Source organism: Tripterygium wilfordii, chromosome 16, assembly GCF_013401445.1.
Source record: "Tripterygium wilfordii isolate XIE 37 chromosome 16, ASM1340144v1, whole genome shotgun sequence".
NCBI classification, from domain to species: Eukaryota; Viridiplantae; Streptophyta; class Magnoliopsida; order Celastrales; family Celastraceae; genus Tripterygium; species Tripterygium wilfordii.
The window spans coordinates 1,765,245-1,792,242 of NC_052247.1; the positions used below are offsets into that span (position 1 = coordinate 1,765,245).

General features: G+C 38.1%; 3 protein-coding genes across 4 annotated transcripts; 2 read left to right on the plus strand and 1 right to left on the minus strand.

The window, feature by feature from the left end:
- Positions 1–898: 898 nt before the first annotated feature.
- Positions 899–3,541, plus strand: LOC119980637 (ABC transporter G family member 6-like). The gene has a single exon (XM_038823424.1). The coding sequence runs from the start codon at positions 1,094–1,096 to the stop codon at positions 3,338–3,340; it is 2,247 nt and encodes a 748-aa protein (XP_038679352.1). The 5' UTR covers positions 899–1,093; the 3' UTR covers positions 3,341–3,541.
- A 1,690-nt stretch (positions 3,542–5,231) lies between these two features.
- On the minus strand, positions 5,232–17,330 carry LOC119981028 (SAC3 family protein A-like). 2 transcript variants are annotated; one of them, XM_038823979.1, is made up of 14 exons: positions 16,952–17,330; positions 16,731–16,802; positions 14,288–15,142; positions 13,224–13,805; positions 11,797–11,898; positions 10,957–11,054; positions 10,584–10,746; positions 9,286–9,780; positions 9,022–9,162; positions 8,608–8,667; positions 7,709–7,839; positions 6,673–6,806; positions 6,322–6,554; positions 5,232–5,855 (listed from the first exon to the last, which is right to left on the minus strand). In XM_038823979.1, the coding sequence occupies exons 2-14, from the start codon at positions 16,788–16,790 to the stop codon at positions 5,754–5,756; spliced, it is 3,156 nt and encodes a 1,051-aa protein (XP_038679907.1). In that variant the 5' UTR covers positions 16,791–16,802; positions 16,952–17,330; the 3' UTR covers positions 5,232–5,753. The 2 variants fall into 2 exon arrangements, with proteins under 2 accessions (XP_038679907.1, XP_038679908.1); XM_038823980.1 differs by lacking the exons at positions 16,731–16,802; positions 16,952–17,330 and having other exon boundaries at positions 14,288–14,662; positions 14,761–14,896.
- Positions 17,331–21,097: 3,767 nt separating this feature from the next.
- Positions 21,098–26,877, plus strand: LOC119980224 (interaptin-like). The gene is made up of 5 exons (XM_038822839.1): positions 21,098–21,501; positions 22,849–23,326; positions 23,469–25,461; positions 25,658–25,864; positions 26,398–26,877. The coding sequence occupies exons 2-5, from the start codon at positions 22,956–22,958 to the stop codon at positions 26,710–26,712; spliced, it is 2,886 nt and encodes a 961-aa protein (XP_038678767.1). The 5' UTR covers positions 21,098–21,501; positions 22,849–22,955; the 3' UTR covers positions 26,713–26,877.
- Positions 26,878–26,998: the final 121 nt, after the last annotated feature.

The following is a 26,998-nucleotide window of genomic DNA, read 5'->3' on the forward strand; positions in this document are numbered from 1 at the left end:
AATCAAGCATTTGATCAGCATGTTACACAATATTTAACTATGGAAACTAACCACTGCGAACCTTTCTCTTGGGTTTAGACTAACTCTGTAAACTACAGAATTTCCGACTTGCCAAGATACTTGGAAAAAAATACGACAACATGAGGATGGGTTTTTTTTTTTTCAATGATATAGAAACCCGCAATTATTGTACCCTGGATGAACTCATACCCGCACAATAACATGCAAACCATAATATCATGAAAGTACATGAGCCAAAAACCCATGATTCCTCGTCATCAAGTTAATCAAAATAAGTAACGAGAATATCTTAAAATTCAAGCCATGAAACTAGTCAATGCCACCACATTATTATACAGTGATCCAGAAGCTTTGCAGCTAGCCAACTTAATGTGTCTACACATTGCTGCTGTGCTATAGTATGCCCAAATACAAGAAAACAATAATATATATTTTAAAAAAAATGTTTTTAGCCCACATAGAATGCCTGTGGCGTTCGTTTAACTTGATTACCGCCATCGCTTACGCATGCAACAGTAGATCAACGGCCAAACCTACTTTTCCCAGTAAACCCTACAACCAACAAAAAAGACCCATTGTGCCACGTGTCAACACTCCATTGTTTTTCAACCCATGAGTACCTGTATGCGCATGAGTTTAGTACCTGTATGCAGGTCCTCGTCGACAAAAGCAAGACGTATGGAAAACAGATTAGGAGGGTTTAGGTAACCATTCTCACACCATCACCACACTTGAAATGACATTCATACCCTTCCACATATATTTGTTTCACATTCAAACTCAAACTTAAAACTCCGTCTATATATATATATATATATATATATATATATATGGAAACCAAATCCCAAATCCCATACTAAATCATACCTCATTTCCTCTTCCTCTTCTTCTTTTATCTACACTTCTCTTCCATACCTACTGTGCTGATTTAACGGCGTCAAATGCTCACGATTATCTCCGCGATGTCAGCGTAACGGACGCAACCCTTTTGACGCCGTCAACGTTGCTTCTGCTGTTGTCTTTCTTTCTACTCTGAAGTCTATAAGTATTATCGCTTGTGATTATCCCACTCATGTCTCGTGTTATGGCGGAGAATAACGTTTTACCATTTAATGATCCGGCACCGTTTTATACGCGCTCCATGGAGCTTGAAGCTCGTCCGCGGACCACCTCCAACGCAATCGGCGTGTCGCCAACTCTTGGACAGCTTTTGAAGCGGGTGGGAGATGTTCGTAAAGAGGCTACCGGTGATGAGACGCCGGTACACCAGGTTCTCGTCGATGTTGAGGAGCCACGATCGTTGCCGTTCGTTCTTAACTTCAATAATCTCACTTACAGTGTGAAGGTTCGAAGGAAGATGAAGCTGCCAGGATTTTTACGTCATCGGAGTCATCACAACGGTCTCGGAGCCGCCACTGCAGCTGACCCGGTTGCGGGGGAGAGCTTGTTTAGTAGAAGCAAGACTCTGCTCAACGACGTTTCGGGCGAAGCCAGGGATGGAGAGATCCTCGCCGTACTTGGCGCGAGCGGGTCTGGTAAATCGACTCTCATTGACGCGTTGGCGAATCGGATCGCGAAAGGAAGTTTGAAAGGAACAGTGAATCTGAACGGAGAAGTTTTGGAGTCACGGATGCTGAAAGTGATCTCCGCATACGTAATGCAAGACGACCTGTTGTTCCCCATGCTCACCGTCGAGGAAACCTTGATGTTCTCTGCAGAATTTCGTCTTCCTCGCACTCTATCCAAGTCCAAGAAGAAGGCCCGAGTCCAAGCCTTAATCGACCAATTAGGGCTCCGTAACGCCGCCAAGACTATAATAGGCGACGAAGGCCATCGCGGAGTCTCCGGCGGAGAACGAAGACGAGTATCGATCGGAATCGACATCATTCACGATCCGATTCTCTTGTTCCTCGACGAACCGACCTCCGGACTCGACTCCACCAGTGCTTTCATGGTAGTCAAAGTTCTCCAACGCATCGCTCAGAGTGGCAGTATCGTAATAATGAGTGTTCACCAGCCCAGTTATCGGATCCTCGGCTTACTTGATCGCTTGATATTCCTCTCCCGTGGACAGACCGTTTACAGCGGTCCACCGACTGGCCTCCCTTCATTTTTCGCCGAATTCGGGCACCCGATACCAGAAAATGAGAACCGAACCGAATTCGCCCTGGATCTTATCCGCGAACTGGAAGGCTCACCCGGTGGAACCAAAAGCCTCGTAGAGTTCAACAAATCATGGCAGAGCAAAAAACATACAACCCCCGAACCTGACCGGCACGGATTGTCCCTAAAAGAAGCCATAAGCGCGAGCATTTCCAGAGGCAAACTAGTCTCCGGCGCAACCAACGACGCTAGCCCAACCTCCATGGTCCCAACATTTGCGAACCCGTTCTGGATCGAGATGGCAGTTCTCTCAAAAAGATCAGTGAAAAACTCCCACAGACAGCCAGAACTCTTCGGGATTCGATTAGGTGCAGTGATGGTCACTGGATTCATCTTAGCTACAATGTTCTGGCGACTCGATAATTCACCGAAAGGCGTACAAGAGAGGCTCGGATTCTTCGCCTTCGCCATGTCCACTACCTTCTACACTTGCGCGGACGCTCTCCCGGTTTTCCTCCAAGAGCGGTATATCTTCATGAGAGAAACAGCTTACAACGCATACCGTCGATCTTCATACGTGCTGGCCCACTCCCTCGTCGCATTACCACCGTTGATTTTCCTCTCATTGGGCTTCGCGGCCTTAACGTTCTGGGCCGTGGGCCTACACGGTGGGCTATCGGGCTTCTTATTTTACCTCCTTATCATATTCGCCTCCTTTTGGGCCGGAAGCTCGTTTGTCACATTCTTATCAGGCGTGGTCCCGCACGTGATGCTTGGATACACTATCGTAGTAGCAATCTTGGCTTATTTTCTTCTGTTCAGTGGATTCTTCATCACCAGAGACAGAATTCCTCCATACTGGATATGGTTTCACTACATGTCTCTTGTTAAGTACCCGTTCGAAGGGGTTTTACGGAACGAATTCGACGACCCGATCAAGTGTTTCGTTCGGGGTGTTCAGATTTTCGATGGGACTCCCCTCGGGGTCGTGCCTGATTCAATGAAAGTGAAGCTGTTGGGGACATTGAGTGAGACATTGGGGATGAGGATTACGAGCTCGAGTTGTGTGACAACGGGTCCGGACATTTTGGTGCAACAAGGGGTAACGCAATTAACCAAGTGGAATTGCTTGATAATTACTGTGGCTTGGGGGTTCTTGTTTAGGATACTGTTCTACTTGTCTCTCTTGATAGGCAGCAAGAACAAGAGAAGATAAACAAACACAACAAAATCAGTGCAGAGAGGCAAAGACTGTTGCGATGGTTTTCTTTTTCTTTTTTGTTATTGCTTTTTTTTTTTTTGATTTTTTTAATTATGTAAAAGTGTGATACTACAAATATGATGATATGATATAATAATTGTTCAGCAGCTCATGTGAAACAGTGAAAGTATTTTATCATAAATTTTGATTGAATAATGACGCATCCGCCCAAAATGTGATTCTACATATGTGTTGTCTATAACCTGCCAGGTTGACTAACCGAAATTAAGCCACCTCAACAGATTGACTGATCGAAATTACCCAATTCTACCCAGATGGCTTAATTGGAACAAATTAAACTATCGGTGATCAATTTAGAACAATTGAAAATTCGGTGACCAAATTGGAACACGGACTATCTTTCAGTGGCCACAAGTTGTATTAACCCATTTGGGGTATGATGAGAGTCTTATTTTGGGTGGACGTAACATTACTCATTTTGATTTTCGGTTAAAGAAAGCCATGCATTTCCTTAACGACATGCATGTTGTTAATGCTTTTGCATGCATGCATTTTGTGATTTGGTTTGATTATAATAGATATTTTGTTCCATCATCTTCTCCTGAAAGAAAACTGTGGTATTAATTTTCTCACGTGGGATCGGATACTGTATAAGACTGACTGGGTCGTCCCAGAATGAGCTGATAAAGAAAGTATGGAGTTTCCTTAACATGCAAGTATATGCCAGTTTATATACGGTCTTATTGTAGCAATCCGTGATTTAATGCCCGTCCAAAGTCGTCTAATTAATTCGGGTCGGTGACCTAACAGGTCTAAATGCCATTAAGCCTTAAAATATGTATTGTCACACGCCAACAATAAATATGGGAGAATTGTATAGAATTAGAGGTTACCCTTTATTTTGGTTTTTGACTTGTGAATAGCTCATTTTCTACTCTTCCTCCCATTCTAGGATTTCTATACATATGACTACCGACAACTCATAAGGAATGAGACCGATGAGCAATTGAGTCATTGGTGGAGTGGCAATGAATTTGCATGTCCTTGACTTCAGGTCATGGGTTCTAGTCTCACCTCCTACTAAATATTTATAAGGAGGTGTGTGGGTTTAGTCTGTCCCTACATGAGCTTGGTTCGTCTCTCCTACATGCATGAGACTTGTTGACATCTGTACTTTCCTAGGCAAGAGATGTGTGAGCTTAGTCTGTCCTTGCGTGGGTTTGATTTGTGTCTCTTGCGTGGAGCCTGTTAACACCTGTACTTTCCTAAGCTTGATCTGATAGTGTGTCGTATATTATATTTATACTTGTACTCAAAAAAAAATGAATGAGACCCTTGAACTTGTACTCAAAAAAAAAATGAATGAGACCCTTGAACCCATCAGTACGTGATACATGGATGTGGTAACTGAGAATTCGACAAAGTCTAGGATTCCTATCAAATCAGAATTATTGTGTCATACACTTTTCAAACCATTGAATAATAATTTCAAATACCGGAGAATTGCGGAACCACACACCGTACCATATATATGTAAATGGAATAATTCTACTATATGTATTTAAAATGTGAATTGGTCAACTTGAAACATATGAAATCCAAAGTGATGAACCCCATTTATCATTTAACTCATCCACACTCTTAAAAAGTGATTCGCATTTAGAGAATCCCTCTGGCATAATCAATATATAGGTGACCACATATTGGAAGAAAGTTTCCTTTCACAACTAAAGTAGAACATACTGAGGCGGTTTAATTAATTATGAATAGCTAGCTAGGTTTGTTCAAGCGGGCATTTCACGTGTTAAGGCGTGTGAAAGGGAAAGTAAACCAAAACAAAACTTGCATGAGATATAATAGTACATATCCCAACTCTAGATGCTAAAAAGGGTAAATATATATCTCTGAATATCTTATTAATTAGTGTTGCTTAAATAAAGCAACAAATCACAATAAATAAATAATAATAATAATAAAAGAAACATCTGAAGTGATGATGAAACTATAGATTTAATATACATACAACAATTACATGGTACTTATATTTCTAATTCTCAAGACTAATTAAAATGTTCTCTTCAACCAGAAAGAATCAGCCACTGCCCAATATATTATGTTGAGAAAGAAAACCCTAATCAAAACACTAAAATGCTACTTCTATCCCCTTCTGCCATCATCTTGTTAAAACGGTTTCTAAGGGGAAAATGAATTCCTTTTCAATTCCTATTCATTTTATACAATCTCTGATTTGCCTTCTCCAAAGTTACAAGCAAACCCATATTTCCTTTTCAACCTCCAAAGTCTCCAGTAAAAACTCCTCTTTAATCTAGGTAGTGCCCTGAGGGTAGCATACTTTCCACCCTAACATACTAGTGCTTCCAAATATAGTTCAACTACATTCACCTGGCTATAAAGAAGTCCGTGCCAGAAAATCATTAACAGCTAAACTGGCATCTCCATGAGCCACAGCATCATCAGGCTCTGGCATGTAGAGACTAGAAGATGATGTCTGCAAGTAAAATATATATCATGTTGTCACACAAAGTTGCAAATAAAGCAGAGGATAGATGGGTTGAAACATTAGTTGACATCCTACAGCATATGCTGTTCAGTAAAATATAGCAGCACCATAGGTAAAAGCATCCAAATTCCATGGAACCTCAAGAGAAAAACAAAATATGTATAGTGCCATCATCATCTTTTAAATTAGATTTATTTGCTCTCAAGAATTTCAGATTCAACGAGTTTTATTGAGCATGCTATGCAAGACAGAGTAGGATGTTGAAATGCGCGTGCCATACTGAAAGATAGAGAACTTCAATCTACATTAGATAATTTAATTTTCATATCCCCTCTCTTGAAATCAAACTCGAGCTTCAAAATAAGTATTTTCACCAATTGTTTTGCGACAGGTACAGAAAACTGATTTTGAACTAAACTTATTTTGGAGCTATAACTGAGAATACTGAAAATACCTTTGTATCAAGCTGCAACTCTCCAATATTATCAGTAGTAAGGCATGCACCATGTGCCTTCAACCATTCCAAACACTCCTCTAGCCCATCTGAAACCTCTCGACTGACTTCATTTATAGGCAAGACTCTGGTGAAGCCAAGAACATTTGCTATGTATGAAACTGGTACCGTAGGGCGATAGGACCGAGACATGCAACTCACAGCCTTATATCGCATCTTTTCAACGTAAAGATCTGCAGAAAGCAACCAAAAGGAAAGAGGGTGAAAACATCACCCGATCCATTCCTCAAACAGGTAAATTGAAGTCCAAGATTTCGTATATAGAATGATTCAATACAGTAATATACCCACCCATATGGCAAGCATTCAAGTTCGGAGCGCTCTTGTATAGTTTGAAGAACATAACATAATTCCCTGACGTGACAGCTCTACGAACAGCAAGAGCATGTTTGACAGCTTCATCTTGCTTTGCCTTATCTGATAATCTGGAAATTTCGAGAAATGACATTGCATATAAGCTTTAAGATTATTTCAAGGACTCGATGACAGAAAAGAAGTTCTCTCTCAAAGCAATTTGAAGTTTTGAACCCAGAATCTGATGAGAGTACTATGATTCATTCTTATAATGAGAACCGGGCACGAAAACCATGGTGCAAGTTAGTTATAACTGACAGGCATTAAAGGGAAGCATGAATAGAGTAATTCTAATGTTCAAATCGTAACAATACTTAATTTAAACTGGTTGTCAAGTTTGGAGCCGAGCACAAAGGGATACAAGATATTCAATTGATTAGTGTGTAGTAACCAACCAGGGAATACTTTTGATAAAAATTTTAAAAACACAGTTTATTTATATTAATGACAAACAATGCTAGGTCACAAGTTCAATGCCTAGAATCAGTTTCACCACATATTATGTGGGGTAAGGTATGCGTACATCTTGCCTATCCCTGACCACGCGCGGGAACGCTCACTACGGAAGCCTTGTGTATGGGAGTTGTTTACCTTTCTTGTAGTTAATTCATATCAAGTTCTCTTCTGGATTCATGTAGCCAACCCCAAATTGTTTGGGACAAAGGTTTTGAGGATGATAATTATGACCAACACAGAAACCAATGAGCTTCCCAGCCTCTCTTCCACTGGTACACAAAAGATTATTCATTCTTTAAGGAATCCTATATGTGGTTTTAGCTTCTTGGGGCATTAGCAGGTCCGACAAGCTGAAGGACAACCAGGTTAGGAACTCTCAACCCCGTCCTAAGCAGATCAGATGTGGCTTGTGTGATTCTGATCACTAAACTAAAACTACCAAGAGTAGACCTCCAAATTGTGAGAAAAGGTATTATAGCTTCTCGAAGTACAAACTTGTTATTCTTAAGGTCCTAACCTTGACATTGATGATAAGACATCTCTGTTGTTATTAGAGTGCAAAATAACACATAGTAAGTTGTATGCTGCAAACTCCATATGGCATCCCGCAATTCCTTCAGCATAAAGAGTCATCAGCTGTGATTGGCACTGCAGTCAAATAATCAAAAGGAAAAATGTCCATCAATACTTATATTTGCACAAAACCGCAAACAGCTCTAAAATTACATTTAGCATACCAGTATCTGTCATAAAACTTAAGTGATGATTGATAGTAACAAACATCATTTTTTAACATCAATCCATACTTATCAAGAAAGATTTCAGTATACTATGATCAAGCTATAATCGGCGTCACTAAATATGATCACATAAAAAACACCAGCCAAGTATTAGCCTGGTACCAACTTAAACATGCGTATGAAAAAAATGCACCGTCAGTGTTGACCCCATCAGTTGAGCCAAATATAGAAAATAAAACTAGCAGTTCAATAACATTGTAGATGACAAAAGATTGAAAGAACACAACAGCAACATTTTCAAGAAGTGGTCAAAGTTAGATGACCATATAGTTTATTTAGTTGGTATAGTGGTATTGTTATATGTATTTCTTGGCATAATTGACTTAATGTCATCTACATGACATAAAAAAATGTGTATAGAGCACCCAATTGTTGTCCTTAATAATATAGTTTCCACACAGTTTTTGCTGCCTAAAAAACATTTCCTAGTACTAAACAATTTACCAAAAAACATTTCTTAGTGGTGGTGTATAACCATTTGAGGCCCAAACAATAGGCTCAATTTTTCAGTATGAGACGTGATAATACCAAAAGCTCAAGTGGTTTCTGAGAGCCTTGTGGTCCTAAGGAAGATATAAAATAAATCATTTTCAACCACACCAATAAAGCTACCAACCTGATTGTACTCGGGCAAGTCACCAACTTCCAGTGCTAATCGAGCATGAGTCTCATACACCTGTACACACAAGTCAAGCATGACCATTAAAGTACAAAGCGCATAAGAAGGTATGCCCAAGTAAAGAAGATAATATTTTGATGCTTTGGTATTTTAAGAAAAGAAAAGCTTCATGAACTTCTATAAAGGTGACAATGGAACTCTATGATCCTTCCTTTTCTTTTTTCATTCTCTAAAAGTTTTATCCTCAAATTAATTATGAATATATGGGAAGCCCATTTGGCCTGGTGGCCAAGGTAACTCATCACCATGACTTAGGTTAAGGATTCAAGCTCCCTGCCTCGAAAAGCTTACCTATAAAAAACATTAATTTTAGGAAAAAAAATTAAAAGGAAAAGACTGTATAAAGCATACCTTAACGGTTAGTTGATTGTGTATTCTTTGTACAGTTAAATCTTGGCGAATAGACTTCAATTGGTCACATTTGTAAAGATAGTTCTTATGAGAATTTTGAACCATAAGAAGAGCTTTTTGAAGCACTTCTCCAGGTCTTACCTGTGGACGTTAAAGAAATCAGAGTAAATTAATTACGAATCCAAGGATCCATAAATTGTTTTCTAAATTTAGTATCAAGGAAGAATGCCAAAGAACACAATGGAATGAAAATGGGAACTTTACAGTGGTTGGATCAGGTGCAGAAGTAAGGCGCAAATAGCGTTTCTCAATGTCCTGGCAGGTCCCCTTAACAGTCAGCGCATCCCAGTCAATGTCTTCAACAGCCTTGCTAGCACCATCATCGAAGTTTTGGCTAAGCACCAAGGCACTAGCCCTTCTATTGTATAAGTTTTCATTTCCAACTTTTTTTGCTTTGGAGTAATTAATCTCTGCTTGATTTCCCTGTCCCTTCTCAAATCGCTTAAAGCGGTTTTCACGTCTCTTTCTTTCATCTGGTGAATTTGCAAGTGCTATTGCACCTGAATAATATGCTGTTAAAGTCTGTTTCTTATCACTGTCACTTGATGCATCACCATTATCAGCAGCATTACAAGCATCAGCTAAACGCTGCTTCTTCACTCGTCTCTGGGCATTTTTGCTTGAGAATTTCTTGTTGTTTAGAGAAAATTTGGCACTAGTTAAACCATCCTCCTTACTGTTGGAATTGACACTTAATGGCTGCATAAATTTTTTCAGCATTAGACCAATTCACTGAATATCTAAAGCAGAAATGATGTTCTCAACTATCAGAGGATGTTAAAAGGGCAATGGCATGAAAGAGATAAAGTCTCCAAACCCAACATATCGAAATGAACCAAACAAAGTGCCTAATATAGATGGAACTAGGGATGACAAAAAAAACCAATCCGAGCACTATCCGTAGGGTACCCGATCCGTTTAAAACCCAAAAACCAATCCTATAGGTTTTGAAAACGGTTTTGGTTTTGGTTTTCAAACCCGTCACGGTTTAGGGTCGGGTTTGGTTTTTGATGTCGGGTTTAGAGTACCCGAACCGTTTAATAAAAAGATCCATTATAGTAACAATATTATAAATAATCTATAAAGGTGTACTACTAGGATGCTAAATTATAACACGATAAAGCATATTAAAACGTATATATTTATAGAAGCATACTAATAAAACTATAAATTAGACTAATTTAAATGATAATATCATAATTAATATAAATCACACTCAATAATTTATATTAATATAATCATCAAAGAAAAAAATAAAAATATTAAAAGTTAAATGGTAAACAGATACCCGATGGTAAACGGTTACGGAACGGTTCCGGGTTTGGAAATTTAAATGGTTTTGGTATAGAGTATCTTAAATGGAAACGGTTTTCACATTTATTAATTGGAAGGGTACCCGACCCGTTACTATCCCTAGATGGAACTGGCCATTGTTATGCAATACATCAAGTCTGGAAAATTTTAAAAAGATGGGCATGCCTAAAATAAAAAATGAGGTATACCTTTCTGTCCCAACCACCATATTTTACAGTATCATTACTGACAGAAACTGGTTTGTCAATTGATTTCTCCTCAGGTAACGGCTCCCACCTACTTTTTGATCGCCTACTTGGACTCCTTTTAAACTTGGGTAAGGAAGAAACAGGAGCTGCATAATGTAAATTGCTGCAGAGCAAAATAACGAAAGATATTATATGGGAAACTAGATTTTTTTTCCTTTTTTAAAATTTTTTTGGTTGCTAACAACATAAGGTAAGCCCTTCCAAGACTGCACCAACCCATTCATTACATGAGCTGAAGCCCAATGACCAATAAAATTAGAAATCTAGCCACAACGTAAGTTAATAGAGAGAGACTGAGGGAGGGAGTACATACTCTTTATTGGCTATATTTGGGCTTGGTAATGGAAAAAGAGGCTCAGTATCCCAGTCACGAGTATGAAGTGTACCATCAGCAGTCGCCTTTGTTATAATCTGGAATGGAGAAGTAAAGAGAATAGAATGACAAATGACAAGAAAATTCATTAATGTAAGTTGTACCAAAAATATTCAGACTAATAACCACCAAGCAGAAAACAATGAAAAGCATGCTGCATCGGCAACACATCCTAAAAAAGAGCTCAGCAGAAAAGATTTAAAAGACATGACTGTCGGATGCAGATTTCAGATAGAAGTCTCCAAATAATTACCATGGCATCATAATAGATTCCCTTTGAACTTGTATAAAACACAAGGACCTAAGTAACCAACTAAAAAACACAAGCAAATGAGGAATTGACAAAAATACTAACGTCACAGTTAATGGTTGATGATGCTCAACCCTGAAGTCAGTCTTTGGAGACTTTCAAACGGCATCAAAAACCTTGGTAGAATTGCCCAAGTCAAAAAGTAAAAAAACATGCAATGCACGCAAGCACAAAACTTTCCAATCTTAAATGACTGCAGTTTTATTAAATGCATATCTCCACAATCTTAAGGAAGCATATCATATACAAAATTCTGTTAACTTTCCTGTTCTTCACAAGCATATTTACCCAACTTTAAACTATACCAAGGATCAGCAAGTGTGTATCAGATTTCAGGTCATGCCACCTTGTCCACATTACGTTAACTTTCTCTTTTGTTGCCTTGCTAGGGTTCAGTGGAGAAGGTGTGCATATATAGTTCCCTTGATAATTAAACTCTACCAGCCCAAGGTTGAAACTACATAACTCACCTCCTTCATTGCAGCCTGACAAGCAGCAAGTTGTGCATCATCTTTACAGCGAGCTAAAGCTCTTTCAACATAACCACGTAGTGACTTGGGAAACGAATCAGGCTGCAAACAACCAAAACGTCATAAAAAAAACCAAGATATAACTAAAAGTACTTGAATTTAAAGAAAAAATAGCCAAAAAAAATCATTGCAGAGAAAAATCTTCATCCCTAAAAGCCCTAATAAGCTCCATGTACCATAAAGAATGCATTTAGGACAGTACGTGGCAGATCTTTGGTGCCATCTAATAAATTTTTCCATCCCCTCCTCCACACACACACACAGAAGAGAGGGGAAAAGACGGATGGCCTATAATTCATAAGACAAGAAAACCGGGTGAGAATATGCTCATGTTCATAAGTTTGGCAAAGTCCTTAAATTTTTATCTCCTCGCATCCTCAAGTCCTTGAAACTTGAAAGTTATTGAAATTGCAACCCAAACTAGATTCGAGGTCATGCAAAGAATAGAAAATCTAGCATACCAAGGCTTTATAAAAAATAAATAAGCATATAAGGACAAGCCTACATAAATATACTAATATAGTATAGCCAAAGATGCAAAAATATAGGTACATATTGCACACACATTAAAAATACAAGCCAGTGGAAGCAGCATCTGGAAACTGCTAAGCAAACCACATTCTAGTAACAGATTCCAGTTTAGGTATGATGTAATTCCAAAGAAACATGTTTCCTGTCGTAGACTGGAATGGAACTTTTTGGCCCATAAGTCCGGTAAGAATATATTTCAGATAGGCAGAGCAGACATAAGTTACTAGGTCTGGCCATGCATCACCTACAAAATTTACCATCCACCCAAATTCTTTCAACATAATAAGATTCATACCTCCAACCAAGTTAAGCAAGAATCAAAAATTTTAAAAATCAAAAGTATTTTCAGCCTGTAACACTATAAATGCCATCACAAACGGGACTTCAATTTAGTGTCAAATTTCAAGTTAATTAGGGATGAATGAATCCACGCAATTGAAATGTCATACTTATGGAGTAATATGAGACTCATTAAATTCTCCTACAACTAATAATTCAGGAAATATATAGTAAAGAATAAATTGCAATGCATATCAAGGCCACTTGACACAGACTTATGCCAGAATTCTTCAGTATAACTTTAAGAAAACAAAGAAATTTTGAAGCACCAAAAACAAAGAGAAGCTAAGCATGAGAATAAAAGGTTTTCCAGGAGAAAGGAGGAAGAGGATATGTTCTGGCAACAGTTGCTCAAAAGAATGTTCTCCAAACAGAAGAATACATCCCAGAGTGTTCAAAACTTTTAAGATTCAAACACAATCTGAACATTCAATATCACAAGCAACAAGTAATAAGTATTGAAAAAGTAAGCCAAATAACCAAAATGGTAGTCTCACCTTAATGACGCCATTAACAGCATCATTAGACGACACACTGTCATTTGGCTTTGGCAGCGACACACTAATATAAGCAGGTTTCACTGTCGCACTGGCTGTATAGCTATCCTTATCACTTTTTGGTAAACCCAAAGCCAAATTTGAAGCGATTCTAGGATTTGTTGGGATCTGCACTTTGGTTCCCCTTCGCAAATCTAAAGAAGGAACACTTTGTTGAGGCGATTGGCAATTCTGGGGCTGCGGTGACTGATAAGTCTGGGGCACCAGATGAGATGGTTGATAAGTCTGGGGCACCAGATGAGGAGGTTGATAAGTCTGGGGCACCAGATGAGGAGGTTGATAAGTCTGGGGCACCCGATGGGGAGATTGAAAACTTTGGAGCACCTGATGAGGAGCAGGATTTTGTGAATTAGGTACCTGAGGATAGGCACTCTTCTGTTGATCCTGAAAATTATTATAAGAATTTTGTGAATCCAAAGGTTTTTGGAAGTGTGTTTGCACAGGACTAGCATGGTGATTTTGAAAGCTTGGAACCCTCTGTTTCCAGTAACTATCATGTGCACCACTAGCTGCTGCATTGGGCTGAAAAGAAAACCAGAAAAACACAACTGTTTATCAACTATTAATCACTCTTGCCAAATAACTTACTATGACGAAAAGGGCTCACAATGCCAGCAAGAATAATCAGAAAAAAGAATACGCATCAAATAATCCACCTACAAGAATTCTTTCATTTATTTACGGTTTTTTTGTGGCTATAAGGAAATGAATCTCACACAATAATTGATGAACGCTTCCACCAACCCATCCTTACTGAAAAAAAAACAAGTGAAATACATGACATCCCCAAACTCCAAAAGCATAGTATATCAGCAACTGACCTTCCAATAACAGGAAACCTAAATGTTGAGTTAAACAGTTAAAATTTTCCTTCATCCAATATTTAAAACCAAGCAAGAAGGAATGAAATAACATACATCCTCATAGCTATAGGCAATTTGCTCACACTTAAATATGGAAGCATCTTAATCCCCTCATATTTTATGTGAAAGGGTAACTCAAACCTGCAAGGAAGGCAACTCAGATAAACCAGAGTCCGGTCTCCAAGATGGATTAGAAGATGGAGGTGGCTGACTGTTTGAAGTTGGATACACAATACTGGTGCTAGGAGCTGAAAGTCCCTGGTTAGATGTACTAGCAACAGACAAATTTTCAGTACCAGGAGCACAAATAACTTCCGTCTGACTGGAGTAGTCTGCCCATTGCTGGTAATGCTGTTGATATTGTTGAGTAGTAGCAGCTACAGTACCAGAACTATATGTACCCGTTGTGTCCGAAATATAGTTCGAGTACTGATGAGGGGCATAGTTTGCATAATTTCCTTCATTCCACACAGTAGTCTGATTACTATAACCGCCACTTGGGTAAGCTCCAGCTGTCTGATAAGTACCAGGATTGTAGTAAGTGCCTGAATAACTTGCAGGCCCAGCATAAGACCCTGTATTCTTAAATGAGGAAATAGGCTGATGAGGAGCACCTGTGTTTTGATATGCTTCTGCAGGCTGAGCATATGAATGATTGGTTTGTTGATGTTGATGATAACCGCTATAGTAACCTGGGTATCCTGCGTTTCCATAACCGTATGGATCTGAAGAATTCGGGTATGATGCATAGCCATTGTATGCTTGTGAAGCATTTGTTGTCCCTAAACTTGATGAACTGGCAGCGGATGTTGCATTTGACCCATCTTGTATGATTCTCATGGGCTGCTGCTCATATGGATAATCAGAACTTGGAGTTCCATTCTCCACAGAAGGATTATCCGCCCTAGGCAAGGTCCACAATACAGCTTCAGACCTAGTCGTGGAAGGAAAATATGAAGCTGTCTCTCCTTGGCTCGCATCAGTAACATGTCTAGTCTGAAAAGGGAAACATAATGAGATGATGTTAGTTGAGATCAACTTTCCATACAACCATGAATCTCAAAATAATAACCAACGTAACGGCAATCGGCCAAAATGGAGAAAACAATCACTAGCAGCCAACTCTCTGCCACCTAGACAAAACTAAAAATGTAAAATAGGTGTCATCTATACCAAAGAATAAGATAGTTCATACTTTGTAGTCCAACGTCATAACAAAACTAGTTTCCATGCTGCCCGACATCTAACACACACATGAATTTAAGATGTCTAAAACAAGCTCAATAACCCCGTGGATTAGACAATGGGAAAAATGACTACTTGCCTGAGCTTGGACATGGTTATTATTTGGAGGCTTCAAGATGTTACCTCGTAATATCTCCCCTAACTCTCAATGCCTCCCTTACTCCCCCATGTATTTTTGTGTGTATCTGTGTGTGAATCCAGCTACAATCCTAGTCCATTACTAAAGAAGAAATTAAAGCCGGCATTTGGTTCACAAGGTGAATGGAACCCACTTTAATCTAAAATGAGCAAGAACAGGAATGGTTATGCATGTTGGCACAAGTGCTGTAAAAAACGAAAATATTGTTTGGACGACAAAATCGTATCTCTTTTCATAAGGAAAGTCTTTATAGAATTAGGGTTACCAAAGAAGTCTGTAAACCTTATAAATAATTTCATAAGACTCCTAGTAATGCAGCTGCTTTTTATCAATGATATAGAAGTTTCAGTTTTTCAAACCCCATAGACTCATCAAGTCCACTTTCATCGTCCATCTTCAAATCTATACCTTCTAATCCCTATATTTCACTATTTTTCTGCATCAATGACCCTTCAATGTATTAAATTCTTCTTATACCCTTGAAATTAATGAGTTAAAAAATCCACTCATGTATGGCAGACAGAAATTGTCTTATGCTCTGGTGATTCATTTGTTGAAATTGTCACACAAAGTGCACTAGCATGGATTTTGCAGTTCTTAATGTCTCGTCATACAACCAATGTAGATAGGGCAAAAAAGCAAAGTTTAGGATCTTTCAAGTTGAATAAGTGTGAAACTAGTTATCCTTTGAAGCCACTGATTTCATGCAAAGCCTAAGATCATATTCAATACAGACATAGCTTATAAGTTATAATTAATCCAGCCAGATTGGTCACTCCACCCTCAACAACTAGACCAAACTGAACAACACTTGGTGGCCTGGTCCCTTTGACCACACCCAGCCAAACTGGTTCTGGGCTCTATGACCAATCATAATTCCGATAACACAACTTGAGTTTTATAATCCAATAACATCATTAATCCAAGCAACAACAAATATCCTATTCAGTGCTTTGCAAATATAAAGTTCAATTAGCTCCCGCTGCACAAAAGACACTTAAAAACATCAACTGAGCTTGTATTCAACTAGATTAACATGTCAAACACAAATCAAGTTGTTACAACTTACAACTAGTGCCATTTAGTTGCAATACAATTCCATTCAATACAAAACCAAATCAAGGGCTTTTGTCATCAATTAATTTGTTACTACCAGATAATTAATATAGAAAACTGAATAACTGATGCTTAGGATATTACCTCAAGCGAATTTGGACCCGCCGGAGCTACAGTCTGCGTATTGCTTCCTTGATTCATCATATCATCAGCATCCTATTTCACCACATCCAAACATCATTAACAAACATTACACGAACTAAATCCAGCCAATACATCCAAGTTACTCTCAACATAGATAAAGAAAAAAAACAAAAAAAAAATGAAACCCTAATTGACTAAGCAGTAAATTGACAATAACGAACCTCAAAACATAAACTTCGACGTCGGAGCAAAGGGAACTTGTCACTGCTTATGCGGAATAGATCGCGAGCCGAATTGAAAAAATCACAAAGCCAAAAAACGAGAAAAGATAAAAGAAAGAAGAGGAGAAAAAAACAACTATACAAAAGAATATCAATGAATGATTTGTTTGAGCATATGTGAGCAGTAACTGATACAAAGGAGAAGTAACGATTGAACAAATTCCACAGAAATCGACAGAAAGCCAAGGAGACCGACAATTTAGAGGGAGAGCGTCTGCGAGGGGTCTTCGTTGGGCCGTGTTTGGAGGTGTTGAAGACTTGGAACGTTGTCCCGCCGGTAGAGAAAGGAAGGAAGATGGCATTTAATCTGGTACGTAATTTTTTTTTTTAAACCTTATTGTTCAACTTCGAGTTTAGACCCAATATTAATAAGTGTACTATAATCCAAACAAAGCAAAAAATTACTGTTTTTGGATAACTTGATAATGGGCCATGGGCCAAGAGGCCCAAAAATCCGCTTCTGCCTAACCCACTTAACGTTGGCTCAGGCAACATTGCTGTGTGACTGTGTCCTTGGGTTACGCCCAGTAACAATTTCAGGCCCAACTTTCGGATGGGCCCAGCTTTGGGACCTCAGTTTAAACCCAGCCCGATCGTTATTGTTTGGTTTCTAGAAGCTTCCTGACTTTTTTTTTTTTAAATATTGTTGAGAAATATGATTCACATTATAATTGAATCTTAAACATACATATGTCTAACTCAGTCGATTGCCAACCAAATCACTTCTCGTTAGTAATGGATAAAAAATATAATAAATACATTGGTATATCGTCAATACCTTCTTATTGTTTAGGCTTCTTCATGATAAAATATTTAATTGCTAAACCGTACTTTATATCCTCAAATAGTCAAATTACATGGCATTCACATTTATGTGTTTATTTCTAACGTCTTGAGTCTTTTTTTTATACTTTAGTTTCGTTTGGTAAAACTTAATTGCAATCAAAATAAATTAATTTATAAGTTGTGACATAAATTTCGATTTGTTTCATGTAGTGGTAGCCACTTCGTCACTTGTTAGCCAACCTGGCTAACCCAAAACAAGCAAGAGAATCCAATCAATCTCCCCAAAGAACACAATCAATCAGGCGGCCATCTTTACCACTCAACGTGGGAAAGGATACTAAATGGTTGCAACTTACAATGTGAGGTTGGGCAAGTTACTAGCACAAAACCCACCAAGTGAGAAGGCAACCACACAGTTCTTAACCTGTCTATTTTCAAATCCAATCAAGTTAAGCGATCAAAATCAGTTTCACCAATATCTATTCACCAGAAGAAACCCAGCTTAATTTTTACTACAAACATAATCCATGGAATTAGCTTCAAATCCAATCAAGCAAGAGGATCAAAATAAGTTCTTGTAGTGCTCGAAAGGGACTCTCAATAGATGATGCTCCAATTTTATAGACTCCTTTAACTGCGTCGTTTTGGAGGACGGTGGGAGTTGTTGGAGGCGGCAGTGGCTGCTGCGGCGGCGTTGTTGCCTTCCAGAAGTCCATCATGGAGAGAGACGGAAAAGCGAAATTTATTTGGGGATTTCAAGGTGATAGAGAATGAGGACGCCTCGCTCTTCAAGGGGAGGAGAGTGGAGAGGATGGATTCTGCAACTTTCTTTTGTTGGCTCCGATGGAACAGAAAAAAACGATTCCCGATTCCACGAGTTGGCGATTTTACGAAACAAACACGACAGCGTTTCGTCATGACTCATGAACACGGATCAATGATTGGATGGTGTAGCAATACGTGGCACGGTCTTAGTACTTTAATAAATGGATAATTAAGCCTAGCCCGTGGGCCAGGAAGCGATCAAGCCCAGCCCCAAAATGCTGTTGTCTCGTTTGTGAAATTTGCTTATCGACGTGTTTTAGCCTTTGGAGGAGAATGGCCCCATACATAACACCAAGTCACCGATCAAAGTAAGGGTGCAAAGGGTTGGTTTGAGCAATCACAATGGTGATTTTTTTGTTGAGGCATGAGTAATGTATGGGGTTTTATGTTTTGCTGGCTCTATTGAGGGATGTATTTAGTTAATGTGGTTAAGTCAATAAATTATATTGATACAATGATATAAATTTGCTGGCTTTATTTTTGATGTAATAAAAATGAGACTCGGTATTGATTTTTGTGTTATTGTAAGTGTAACATATGTGGGGCCCATATGCTGGAACCAACATAAAGGTCATCCATAGTCCCTTCCCCAATGTTGTTTCCAACAAAATTGGGACAACAAAATTACATTGTTGTATACATATTTCATATTTGTATTCATGCCCCTCAAAACCGGACCATTGCAATTGCTCTTACAGTCAGTATTTTAGCATGAATTTAATCGAATTGATGGTTGATTGTTTTGTTTATTAATACATCCATCAGTTATATTAAAAATATATATTTTTTTTAAATAATCGACCATCAATTCGGTTAACGATTATTCGGTTATGTTCATAACAACCCTAAATGAAAAGTATGAAACGCATGGATTGAATATTTGACCTTTGGATATATCTCTCATATGTATCTAACAATTTACAACATTTTAGATTTTTTATGAATTTATTTTTAAAATGATAATGACAACATAGGAGCTTGTTATTTGGACATTCGATTTAATCTTGAGATGTCAAATATGCACACACGGAAATTTCTCGCCTTACAACATGATAAATTGAGACAAAACTCAGCACATCACTAAAAGTTTTGGTTCAATTTTATTATGCAACTCGCATGGAGAAAGAAAAATAAATTGACATGATTAAAAGCACTCATTGAGATGCATTATGATGTATGATAAAATAGATACACAAGGAATGTCCAAGATGACATCCTTGGGGCAATAGTCTTAATTTATGCTTCCTTTTAACTTTTCTGCCGTTTTTGTTCTCGAATTTTTCTTGTTTACTTGTTCTTCATATGATGGCAATAGCAAGATTTAATTAATTGCTTCAATAAAACTTTATTTTTTGTGTGACAAATATAAGGGCATTTTGGTTATCAAAAATATTATCTAATAATTTAGTGTCTGATTGGTTTGCTCTAGGGCGGTAAGAAATTATCTGAAAAATAAAAAATCAAATGGTTAATTGACCGAACGATCGGTTATTTTCAAAATAATTTAGTGAGAATCAAACTGTTAATCAACTGAATAATCGAAATATCCATCGATAACTGATCAGTAGGTTAAATTTTTGTAAAAACAATCAAAAAAATCCACCGAAAACGCCCATAGCTTGCTTTATGATTTCTTAGTTGATGTGTTTTCTATTTTTCCAGAAGATGTATTTTTTACTTTATGTTTTCAAGCTATTTTTAAGTGATTTCAAATTTTCCAAATTTTTTAAAATAGACAACCAAATATATTTTTCGTACTTATTTTATGTTTTCCAAAAAATAAATACATAAAATACATACAAAACAAAAGCTTCACACAAATAATGTGAAGGTTATAACAAAATAATGATTGAATAGTGTAATTCTTGTTGTAACAAATATACATGTGTCTGCCATGCTCAGGTCATATAATAATCCGTTACAATTATAGAACGGGCTGACAATTCTATGCAATGATGTTGGTATAATCAACTTATATGGATAAAAAAAGAATTCGATTAAAAATAGATAAAAATTTTGAGTGTTTTTATTGTGTTTGTGTACATTTTGAGTACTATAATTATCTCATTCGTTAGGCAATATCAATATGAGATCGAAGTTGACGTAGCAATTTTCAAGTGATTTACATCGACCCAATTAACACGTCCAATAGATTTTCGTGTGCCTAACTCGGTTCGAGTTTGAGCTTACTAGGGCACACCATTTGGTTTTAAAATTGTCAAACCAACGAATTGGACCCACGTCCCTGTTTCAGCACCCGCTCCCCTCTTCCACATCTTCCGCGGCATCAAAATATTTAAATTTTTTCATTTTCAGGACCAGTCCAGAAGAACCAAAAATTTAAAAAGTAGGGAAAAATTAGGAAAAAATGTTCCGCTTGGCTTTTTTCGCTCGTCATTATCGTCCAAATTTATTTTTAAATTCATTAATTAATTATTTCCATTCATATCCCTCCAAAGTCCAAACAGCAAACACGCTCTCCAAAACTTCCACAACGTCACTTCACTTCACGCTCTCCCTTGACGCCGGCTGTTATTAGACCTGGCAGTAATAGGATTAATATCAAGATTTGAATTTATTACCATATGTTCCATTTTTTCTTCCTTAGATTTCGGTTTCGTTTTTTTGAATTTTTGAATCCTCAGAGTGTATCAGGTCACCAATCGCAAGTCCAGTAACTCCTGTTTCTTTTTTGAAAATTCGACATCGTTGTTTCTTCAAAAACAGTTCAAATTCATTGTTGAATTTTGAAGATCTTGGTGATTAATTCGGTGAATATTTTCTTTCTCTTGATTTTCTTTAATCGGATTTCGGTTTCTACAAGCAGGTGGTAGTAGCGATTCTCTGACCGTTCGAAGAGGAGAGGAGTGTGGTAATCGGTAAGCAATGCTCATCTCTTTGTGGTCACTTATTTTCTTTCTTGTCTGTTTGGTTCCTGAGAAAATCGAAGTGATTTTAGCAATGTGATTCTCCGTACTTCTGATTTTCTGTTCTACGTTTTGTCAAAAGAAGTTCAATCTACTCTATTGGATCGAAACTATTTTTCGATTCTCTGCGATAGCTAACGAAACAGAGTGCTCGTATACGTTTGTTTCTGATTTTCTTTAATGTTCATCCTAGATTAACATAAACGTCTTAACTGATGTGATTGTTTTACTTAATTATAATCAAGTGCGGTGTAGTATTGATAGGTTTCCGGTTGATTATTGGGATCAAGGGTATAAGGAACTGAAAATGGTGAGGGTAGTCTCGTCCTCTTATGGTTTGGAATCCCAAGTTCTGACAGATTGATTTATTACTGTTTTCTTTTGCGTTTTATGATTTTCTGCAACCAACTGAAACCTGCACTGCACTGCACTTTCTTCTCACGTGCTGCGGCTTTCTATTAATAATTTTATATTTACAGGGTACATTTTATATGCGATTTTGATTTAATTGTATCCAAGAGTTTCAATGTTACTGTTGAACTGGTATCTGGAGAGGGAAGGAATTTGGGGATTAATAGTTAGGTTATTGTAGTAATCTGCAACCACCCCCTGAACTTTGTGTATTTTCATCTGTATCGTATGATCTTAGTCTGTCATGGCTTTTCTTTATCACATGTTTGGTTTTTTTCTGTGCTACTCAGTAGTGGAAGGGGGTATTAGCTGCAAAAATAAAGTGTAGGGCATTTTTCTAATCCTATGGTTGTTCAATGCTGGTTTAGGATAAAAACAACCTAGCTTTGTTGTTTGAGGATGAAGATCTGAATTCTCATTGTGTATATGCATCAGGCTTTGAGGAGATTGAGGAGGAGAAGTAAAATTAGCGAAAATAAATATATTTTCAACAGTTTTTTGTACTTGGCATAACTTTAGAAGGAAAATCAATACCTTTGTATTGACATGAATAATAATGAACTTGTAATAATCAAAAGTGAAGACAATAATGAACGATAGACAAGGCCTATTTCTTTAGTAAGTGGTGTGCTCTAAGTTGTTTTGATTTGAATGAACAGATTAAATATTCCTGAAATTTGCTGCAAACAAACATGGCCCATTGCAGCTTCTTTTTCCATTTTTCTTTTACTTATTCCCCAATTGAATTCCAAATCTTGCTAAAATGAGCAAGCTATGATGTTTTTGTCCTCTTTTAACAGCGGGATTCTCTCATTTTTGCGGGAATACTGCTGATATTTGCCTATATCTTCTTTTTTTAATAGTCGGTGTTCAATTTTTTAATTCTAGGTTCTGTGAGGTTCCACCCTTCCCTGGCTTACCTATACAAGAGATCAAGATTGAGGACTTGAATTCTACATGAGCTGCAGTTAGCAGTTCTAGTGAAAGATATACCTATGAAGAAGCTATTCTTTTTCAGATCCTCTAACAATGGAAACAACAATGAAGTTCCTCAATCATCATTGGATAAGCAAGTTCATTGGGAGAAGCCATCAGTGAGTGGGACAAACAATGAAGCTGGTGCCAAGGCTGAGCGCAGTTTCCGGAGCCCTAGGGGCCTATTTTCTAAATCCCGAAAGCAAATATATGATTCTCAAAGCACCAGTACCTCATGTTCTGGTCTTAGAAAGAGTCGTTCATTATCATCAGCAGCCTTTCTTGCTGATGGGTTGGAGCAAAATAATTCTTCTTTCACAAGTGATCAAAATATATCTCCTTTTAGTAGTGCTAGTGGTGTTTTCCATCAGCGACGCGGTCATTCATCTCGGTGAGACTTTTGATCAACTAGCATCATATTATGTGAATTTGTTAGTGAAGTCATGATATAACTTTGTGCTCTTGTTTAGTTGTTTATATGTCAATATGAATTGCTCTTTGAGTTGAAGTTAGGGAGTTTTTTGCTTGTGCAGTCGCCGTGCCCTTACTCCTGAGAGGCTTCCCAAGGCAAAACACCCTGATGTTGCAGCCATTCAAAATGCACATGGACTAGAGAGGGCTGGTTCTTCTGGTTCTTCTAGAACTAATCATGACTCGTCTTGCTCTAGCAATGTTTCAAGTAAAATTGTGGACCGCTACATTGATGGGGAGCAGCAGCAGGAAAAGAGCACCAATAGCATTTCTTTACAGAGAAATCACACTGGTAACGGAAATGTTACTGGGAGGCTCCCCCCACGAGTTCAATATACAGCTCCAACTTCACCAACTAATAGTATCAAAGATAAGCCCAAGTCTCATTCATTTAGGGAAGCTAAAGGTCCCCGTCTTCATTTCTCATCTTGGGATTGGGTGGAGAATGGATTTGGTCATGAATCTCCTCGGAGACTAGCAAAGAATGTTATTGAGAGACTCTCCCAGACTCGTGCTTTTCCCAAGTCAAGTTCAAAGGATTTTGACAATGGTATACCAATCACAATCGAAGATATCTATGGTGGATCTGGAAGCAGATGCTTTAATTCAAATTCGGATGGGCTGGCTCAAAAACCTTATTCATTGGACAAACCTTCTGAAACTGCCAATGGTTATGACGTGAATGATTTCTCAGACTTTGAGAAGCAGAACTATTTCGCCAGAGACAATGCTGGCACTTTGGACTCTGTTGAAGATGAGGATGATGTAGATGAGGAATTAAGAAGAAGATCAAAGGAAGCTCAGGAGAGGGTCATGTTTCTTTCTGAAGAAGTTGAGGAGGAAAGGTTTCTTCGAGATAGGTCTGATGCTTCAATGCTTATTCAGACAATAAGAGCTCTTGTGGATGATAGGAGAAGCTTGGCACTTGAAGTTTCGAGCCTTCTACACTCTAGAATTGCTGACAGGGCTTCTGCCAAGGTAGAACTTAGACAGACAAAGAGAGATTTTGAGTCACAAATACAAAGACTAGAGAAGGAAAGGGATGAATTGCAGTTAACATTGGAAAAGGAGTTAGACAGAAGGTCAGCTGATTGGTCCTTAAAGCTTGAGAAATATCAGTCGGAAGAGCACAGGCTTCTTGAGCGGGTCAGAGAACTTGCAGAGCAGAATGTCTCACTCCAGAAGGATGTCTATTCTTTTAATGAGAGGGAAACCGAGAGCAGAAGCTTGATAACATGCTCAGAGCAACAACTTAGGGACCTCACATCGAGAGTGGAGGAGTTAAGCAAGCAGAATATAGATCTTAGCCAAAACCTTACTGGATTACAAGAGAAATATAAAGCTGCTGAAGAAGACCTCAGTTGTGTCAAAAGAAGTTTTGAAGAGAAAGAGAAAGAGTGCAAGGAGTTGCAAAAATCCATTACACGATTACTTAGAACCTCCAGTGAACAGGAAAAGACTATTGATGGAATGAGAGAAGGATTTGGTGGGGAAATTGGGAGGAAGCAACCAGTAGAGAACTCTGATAAGCTTGTGGGAAAATTGCAAATGGAGCAAATGAGATTGACAGGAGTGGAGTTGGCTTTGAGAAGGGAAGTGGAATCTTTTAGGCTTGAAGTTGATGATCTTCGGCAGGAGAATATAAATTTACTAAATCGTTTAAAAGGCAGTGGCCAAGAGATTGATGCTTTAACATTTAAGCTTGATAAAGAAATGTGGAACCGCGTATGCTGCTTGCAGAATGAAGGGCTATCAATGCTAAAAGAAAATAGTAGACTATGCTCCAAATTACTGAAATTTATTAAGGGAAAAGGAAACCAACTTCTAGAAAGTAAACAAGATGCAGAAGGTGTCCACAACGGTTTAGATGGCCAGTTTATTGTCGAATCTGAAATGAAAATTCATGGATTTAAACGAGGAACTGAAGGCCTAACAAGAAGTCTGCAGAATATGTCTTCTTTGCTACAGGAGAAGTCCAGTCTGGTTGCATCTAAGTCTTCCTCTGTAAGCATCAATCCTGATGGATGTGCTAGACTAAATGATCAAATTTCTGAGGTAACTTGACGCTGATTTTTTCTTCCCGAGTAAGAACACTGATGTTGCCCATTAGCGCTTATAAAAATGTTCACTCACACTGATTTTTTTTTTCTTTCTATTTCACCACCATTTTCCTACTGTCTTTTTCATTGGGATGGGATTCAAAGTCAACCGTATTTAGTAATCATTGCTCTGGTGGATGTTCTCACTTCAGGAAACTGTAAGATTTGAGCTAAGAGCAGAAACTCTACTTACAAGTCTATTGAGAGAGAAGCTGTATTCTAAAGAGTTGGAAGTTGAGCAGTTCCATGCTGAACTGGCAACAGCAGTGAGAGGAAATGACATTCTCAGATGTGAAGTCCAAAATGCACTGGACAATCTTTCCTTTGTCACTCACAAGTTGAAAGATCTTGAACTTCAGGTATCTTTTAATGCCATTAGTGCGGTAGTATTCATGTCAAGTTTCATTAATTCTGGGTAATATAGACCCGATAGCTGTCTGCCTGTCTCTATTTTATGCCAATAGACATGTGTATACAAAATTAATCTATTGCTTATGTCAATAATGAATAAATACACATATATATGCATATAGATAATTAATCTAATGCTTATGTGTGTGTGTGTGTGTGTGTGTGTGTATATGTATGTATGTATGTATTTAATGCATTATCTTGGAAGCTTGAATTGATATAGATAAATTTATTGTATGTTCAAGGAGTTTGTATAGCATTGATGTTTGCGCTCTAGCCACTAGTGCTACCAGCCCGATTGAGCTATCTTTATGAAGTGTTGTTTTACTGTGGGTTGCTGACATTGATGTGTTTGAACATTTTCAAGAGTTGGTATACTTGTTAAGAAGATCTAGCACTAGCTTTTTGACCATTTCTTTTCACTTGGAGCTGTTTTTTTGCATAGATGAGCTTCAATACTAACATTTAGCATTCGTAATAGATGCTGAGGAAGGATGAGAACGTAAGTCGGCTTCAAAGCGATCTTGAAGAATCCTCGAAAGAACTTACAGTCGTGAAGGGAATCCTCTCAAAGGTTTCAGGGGAGAGGGATTTGATGTGGCAGGAAGTGAAGCAATACAATGAGAAGAACATGCTTTTGAATTCTGAAGTTCATGCATTGAAGAAGAAGATAGAAGCTCTTGACGAGGACAGACTTCTTAAGGAAGGTCAAATAACAATATTGAAGGATGCTCTTGGCAGACCCTTCGACCTCCTTGGTAGTCCTGATTCTACTCGGAATTTCCTTCTTACATAATTACTGGTTGCTAGGGCACAGTAACCAAATTGCTCATAGGCTCAAGATTGTGTTTTGAGGGTTTGCTTTCTTTTTTTCATTTACCCCTAATGATAGGGATCCTACATGCAGCTGGTATCCCAATTATCACAGCTGTTAAGTTGTATGAACAAGATTTTGTGTGCATCATGTGAATAGTTAGACTACTCGTCCCAACAACATGGATCTCAGCAACTGGGATCCTAGTTGTTGGATCCCAGTTGTTAAGGTGTATGGACCAAATTTAAAGTACATGTGGAGCCCATCA